This window comes from Morus notabilis, unplaced genomic scaffold, assembly GCF_000414095.1.
Source record: "Morus notabilis unplaced genomic scaffold, ASM41409v2 Scaffold35, whole genome shotgun sequence".
NCBI classification, from domain to species: domain Eukaryota; kingdom Viridiplantae; phylum Streptophyta; class Magnoliopsida; order Rosales; family Moraceae; genus Morus; species Morus notabilis.
The window spans coordinates 82,302-88,957 of NW_010361505.1; the positions used below are offsets into that span (position 1 = coordinate 82,302).

Here is a 6,656-nt window from a genome sequence, read left to right on the forward strand (position 1 = left end):
GGTAAGTCTACAAGATTCCAGACCCCGTTGGAATCCATAGATTCCATCTCGGTGTTCATAGCCTTTTGCCAAAGACTAGAATCAACATCCTCCATAGCTTCCTTGTACGTAGCCGGATCGTTAACATGTTCTATGGATTCTGCCTCAAAGACTTCACCATTGAACATATACCTATCAGGTTCCCTAACAATCCTCCCACTATGATGAAGCTCCAACGGTTGTTGATTCTCTAGTGGTTTTTCCACAGGGTTTCCAGTGACTTTAGGAACATCCAAACCCGAAGTCATTTCCTCAAGCACCACTTTGCTATGAGGTTTAAAGTCTTCCATGTAACTTTCCTCGAGGAATATCACATGTGTGGAGACGAAGACTTTATTTTGTTCCGGATTATAAAACAGGCCACCTTTTGTCCCTTTTGGATAGCCAACAAATAAGCACACTTCTGATCGTGACTCCAACTTCTTCGCTTCCTTATCCAGGACGTGTGCCGGACAACCCCAAATTCGAATATGATTCAAATTAGGTTTCCTACTCATCCATAACTCGAAAGGAGTTTTAGGAATCGATTTAGAGGGAGCGTTATTCAGAAGATAGCATGCAGTTTGTATGGCGTGCCCCCAAAATGACAAAGGTAATGTGGAGTAACTCAACATAGACTGAACCATATCCAATAAGGTCCTATTCCTTCTCTCAGCTACACCATTCTGTTGAGGAGTACCAGGTGCAGTCAACTGGGATTGTGTCCCATTCTCTATCAAATGTCCTAAGAACTCATCCGATAGGTATTCCCCACCTCGATCCGATCGAAGTGACTTAATAGATTTGCCTAATTGTTTCTCCGCTTTAGCCTGAAATTCTTTGAACTTGTCAAAGGTTTCACTTTTGCGGGTAATCAAATAGACATATCCATGCCTCGAGTAATCGTCAATAAATGTGACGTAATACTCATACCCACCACGTGCTTCTTTGTTCATGGGACCACAAACATCCGTATGCACAAGTTCTAAAAGTTCCTCGGTACGACTACCCTTGGCAGCAAAGTGGCTTTTGGTTATCTTACCCTCCAAACAGGATTCGCATTGTGGCCAAGGTTCAACCTCATACAAGTCAAGGCATTCCTCCTTTACCATCCTTTGAATTCTGTTAAGGCCTATGTGACCTAGTCGTAAATGCCAAAGATATGATTTGTTAGAGTGAGAAGGCTTATGTCTTTTAGAGTTCCTCTCCAATTCTGTATCAAGTAGTGAGTGCATCTTAGGTTTGATAAAATAAAGATTTACATGCATCCATTACAAATAAGAGAATTGTTTTTCCTAATAACAACTTTATCATTAAAAGAAACTGAATAGGAGTCTTTAATTAAACAAGCTACCGAAATTAGGTTCCTTTTGAAACTAGGAACATAAAAACAATGTCTCAAGACAATAAATCTAAATTCGTCGAAGTAAAGATGCACATCTCCCATTACTTCAGCTCGCACCAACGTCGCATCACCGGTTCTTAACGTGAAGTTCTCCTCACGCAGACTTCTCGTTACCTTGAACCCCTGCAGAGAAATACAAACATGGTTAGTGGCTCCAGAATCTATAATCCAAGTATCCTTAGATTCTTCCACTAAACAAGCCTCAAGATACAAGATATCGAAATTACCTCTTTGCTTTTGCATAGTCAGGTAGTCTCTGCAATCCTTTTTGAAGTGTCCCTTCTTCCCACAGAAAAAACATGTAGCCTTCTTAGGATCCACCTTCTGCTTCTTAGTCTTGGTAGACTTCTTAGGAGTAGGTGCCTTCGCCGCAGGCTTGTTCCCCTTGTTCTTCCCCTTTGCCTTCTTCCTTATGGGATTAGGCGCAGGTGAACCAGGTTCAGCCACATTTGCCTCAACCTTATTTCCAGAACCCTTGAAAATGTTCTCAAAGGCTTGTAACTCCTTCATCAATTTTGTTATAGACATCTCCTTCCAGTTAAGGTTGTAGGATGCCTGAAACAGATTGAAATCTTTGAACAAGGTTTGGAAAACCATGACCAATTGGGCAGCAGCGTCAATCTCAGCCCCATTCATCTGAGCTTCAGATAAATAAGCCATGATTTTCATCATGTGCTCCTTGATGGGCGTTCCAACCTTTTGCTTGCAGTTCATGAGACCTTTGATAGCTTCGGTCTTAGCCTGGATAGTTTGTTCACCAAACATCTCCTCCAGGTTGTCCATGATTTGCCTAGCAGTTTTGTGCTCTTCATGTTGTTTCTAGAGCACGTTAGACATGCTCGCCTGAATATAGCACATAACACTAAGTTTGGAATTGTCCCAGCGCTCAAGCGCTACAAATTCCCTAGCAGGAGCATCGATCGCAGGCATGGGCGGTCGAGGTTGGGTTAGGACGAAATTGTGTTTCTCAAAATTAAGGACAATGAGCAAGTTCCTTTTCCAGTCATTAAAATTTTCGCCGGTTAATTTGTTTTGCGTAAGTATCACAGATAATGGGCTTGACATTTTGATCTATAATAATAAGAAAATATGTAATAAGTATGAGCAAACATCCCTTTTTAATTTTCAAAAAAAATTGGGTTTCGTAATGAAACAAAAAGATCTAAATGCAATCTAAATGTTTATGTGTAAAGCCCTTAAAAAAAACACATACCTTACAGTGATAATTCCTAGCAACTGCTTTCCAAGCTACCGACGGGTAGTCGTGGAAGAACTAGCCAAGAACACGGATCCCTTCCAATTAATATATATTCGTCCATGAAGCTTAACCCTATTAAATATATATTAACTATCACTTATTTGGCCACCACTTTAAATAACAGTGCCTCGAGGGAGGGATAATAAATAAAGTAGCGTGAGTGTATAACCGTGTTTCCAATTTTGAATCCATATTTTACATCCGCCACCGAGGGGTGATCTAAATATAAAATATGCACAAAATTGTTATCCTTTCGGAAATCCAAATCAGTGTGCGCTCTAGGTAAGATACCCATCTGAAGGGAATTCTCGGGTCGAAACCGAGTAGTAGGCACTACCATGCGTAACTATTGGACCAACGATGGAGGCCGTAGGTCTTAGTGTGTAAAACCTTCTCCCACTCAATCTTTTGAATTAGGGTTTTTGTTTTTCATGCATAAACAATATTTATTGAGTGGCACTCCCTAGTCTATATGGCATGTTATCAATACATTGCGAAATAGTATATCATATTTATCTAGCATCGCATCATCCATGATTTGCAAAATAAGTAAATAGCCGTGGATCATGATTCCATCCTAGAGAAAAGAAAATTTGTAAAATTTACAAAAAATAACCGAAACATATATCGGCCTTCTTTTGTAGATCCATGCCTTGTATCCTTCTTCAATGTCACGTCCTTCGTTCATCTTCAATCTCCTTGAATCCATTGTAGCCTGAATTTACAAATAAAAAATTCCTATGCCGTTTCCGGCTTACAAAAATTCTAGGAATTGAAAGAACGACCTAGCGATGATAATAGACCGCATCTATTACATTTGAAAAATCTAGATACAAATTCTAACCTCTATGGAATCATGACCGGCAAAATTGAACAAGCATCATATATTAAAAAAATAATATAAAGCATTCATTCATCCATACATCCATTCACAATATATTTAACATACACACAATTAAACCTAGAGTGCCAACTCTCTAAAATATTTCATTAATGCATAGAGAGAAATTCATTTGATCAAATAATTTATGTTATATACATGATCATGAGCTGGCCCTGATACCAATTGTTGGAAAAATAGATCCGGTTATCAGAGTTACGGCGCAGCGGAAGTTTTAAAATTTTAATGCCGAACAAGGAAAGAAGACTCATGATGTATATAATAATAAATTAAAAGCATGATCAAACATACCTTGTTTCTTGGACTTTGGAATGTTTGGAGCGTCAACCAATGAATCTTCTCCACTATTCTCGAGTTCCACGTCTCAGAGTGTGTGTGGGCACATGTGGTAAGGTTCCAAGCGATCGGTATAGCACTATGAACCCTAGATCCCACTTTCTCAACCTTAACTTACTTTGTTAAGATAACGATCTAGATTCGTTCTTCAAAACTTCAAGACATGAACAAGTTGACCTCGATCTTTTTCACTCGATAAGCTTTTCTAAGCATTATAGAAAGTAAGATAAACCTGTAATATAATAATAAATCAATGTACTAAGCAACAATACAATAATAAATGAATATAGTCATCATCAATAAAAGATATAGGTATTAAAAGATATGACATATATATGTATATATTGGATACAAATAGGCATATGACATAAATGAGTAACAAACCAATACACAAGAATTATATACCGGTGAAAATCAGAAAAAGACAACCATGAATCAGAAACATTTAGTAAAAATAAGAAGAAACTTTTCTAAGTATTATAAAAAATGACACAAAGCATGAATAGAACAATAGATCAATATACTTAGCATCAACAAAATATATACATGTTAAAAGATATCATATGTACATATGTTGGATACAAATACATATATGTCATAAATAAATAGCAAACCAATACATAAGCATTATATGCTCGTGAAAATCAGAAAAAGACAACCATAAATCGCTAACATTTATTAACAATAATAAGATACTTTTCTGAGCATTATAAAAAATTACAGAAAGTGACAACACAGTAATAAACCAATATACTCAGCATCAATGAAACATATGGGTATTAATTAGCAATAGTACCTGAAATATGATCAACAGAGTGTTAAACAACGAATCTCAGCCAACCAAAGAGAAGTAAAAGAGGTAGAGCAAAGACAATAAGGCAGTAAATAGGCAAAGGCACAGTAAAGGAGTAAATGAGAGGCAATAGAGTAGAAATATAAAGATGACAAGTGCAATAGAAATAGTTGGGGTCTCTTGAGAACTCATGAACGTTCTACGCATATAAAAAGAGGAAGATGATGAATAATAAGATGACACCTAGTAATGCAAAGTCGGTGAAAAAACTGAGAAAGTATTTACAAAAAAAGACACTAAAATAAAGAAGAAAAAAAAGGAAAGGACAATACTAAGGCTAGATTTTTTCCTTCTAGACTAAGCAAAAAAAAAAAAAAAACAAGAAAATCACAACGCATTTAATGCCTCTGCTGTAAGAAGGACGAAAATCATTAACCTAAGAATACAAATCAGCATCCTAAATATCATAAGTTATTATCAATAAATCAATATCTATCAGTCCTTTTTTTAAAAAAAATCTTTTGCATGTTTTGAGAAAATAACAATCTAACATGAAAAAAAAATTTCCTCCTTTTTTTCCTCAAGTTGTCTGCATATTTCAAAGGATAAAAATCAACGAAAAACAAAATCAGAGACTCATTTAATGCTTCTACAATAAGAAGGAAACAAATCATCCATCTAACAGTACAAACCAGTATTGTAAGCCTTACAAATTAGCACCACAAATCAGCATATAAAGAAATACAAAGCACATTAATCTAACCAAAACTCAGATCCAAAATTCGGGAACATGAAAATCTACAAAGGAATGAAAATATCTGCACTTCGCCTCTAAAAATTAGCCACGAACAAAACAAACAATCATTAGCAAACCTATACATATTTAAAAAAAAAAATTATAACAAAACTTCCAAATTATCAATGACTAAATAAAATTTTAAAAACATAGCCGAAGAAGACTAATTTATCTAACAAAAAAAAAAAAAGATTACACCAAACCTGCAACAATAATTGAATGGAGAAAACAAAAAAAAGATGAAGAAGAGGATGAATCAAAAGAGCGAAATAGAAGACCCAACCAAAATCCCCGATGGAAACAACGGAAAAAAAGATGAAGAAGAGGATGAATCAAAAGAGCAAAATAGAAAACCCAACCAAAATTCCCGATGGAAATAACAGAAACATGAGCGGGAACAGTAAAAATCTCACCCAAATTTCCTTAATTGAAAGAGAAAAGGAGTAAAAGACAATTAAAAATATCTACACCGCAAACATCAACAAAAGAAAGATCAAATAAGAAACGGTAACAATGAGGAAGATCAGAAAATAAGAAGCAGCCGAAGCAATGAGTAAGTAAAAGCAAATGACGAAATGAAAGAAGCGGCCGCAGAGAAGAAAACGAAGCAGAACAATAGGGAAGCAAAGTAATGAAGCCCTAAATAGGTGAAATTACAAAAGCGCCCATGCACTAAGGAAGAAACGAAGAAGAAAGGAAAAAGGCAAAGCCGAGAAAACAACGTGGCAAAGAGACAAAAATGCCCACATTCAGAAAAGAGAAGAAAGAAAAAAAGCAAAGGGCAAAACGGGGGAAAAAAAGTTACTGTACAATGAATAATGTTCTGTGAGAGGATGAACAGTGCCAATGGGGCTTTCTTTTCCTTTAATATATATATAATTTCTCTTTACTCTTCAAAACATTTAGTGGACGTTTGGTTTATAGATTCAGAATCATGATTCAGAATCATTCTCAATTTATGTATATATTTTATGAGAAAAAATATAGCGAATCACGAATTATGATTCAAATCATGATACGAATCTACCAACCAAACACATGCTTATTCAAGATTGGCGTATTTACATTTGGGCCTAGTTGACAGTTTAACAAGGCCCATCCAAATTACTCCCCATTTCCATTAGTTAGCCCAATGAAGTCCCGCCCTTT

The 6,656-nt window shown here is 36.0% G+C and overlaps 1 protein-coding gene across 1 annotated transcript; it reads right to left on the reverse strand.

The window, feature by feature from the left end:
• Nucleotides 1-1,517: 1,517 nt before the first annotated feature.
• On the reverse strand, nt 1,518-2,206 carry LOC112091895. Its single transcript, XM_024166634.1, has 2 exons — nt 1,651-2,206; nt 1,518-1,546 (listed from the first exon to the last, which is right to left on the reverse strand). Exons 1-2 carry the CDS (start codon nt 2,204-2,206, stop codon nt 1,518-1,520), a joined length of 585 nt encoding a protein of 194 aa, XP_024022402.1.
• Nucleotides 2,207-6,656: the final 4,450 nt, after the last annotated feature.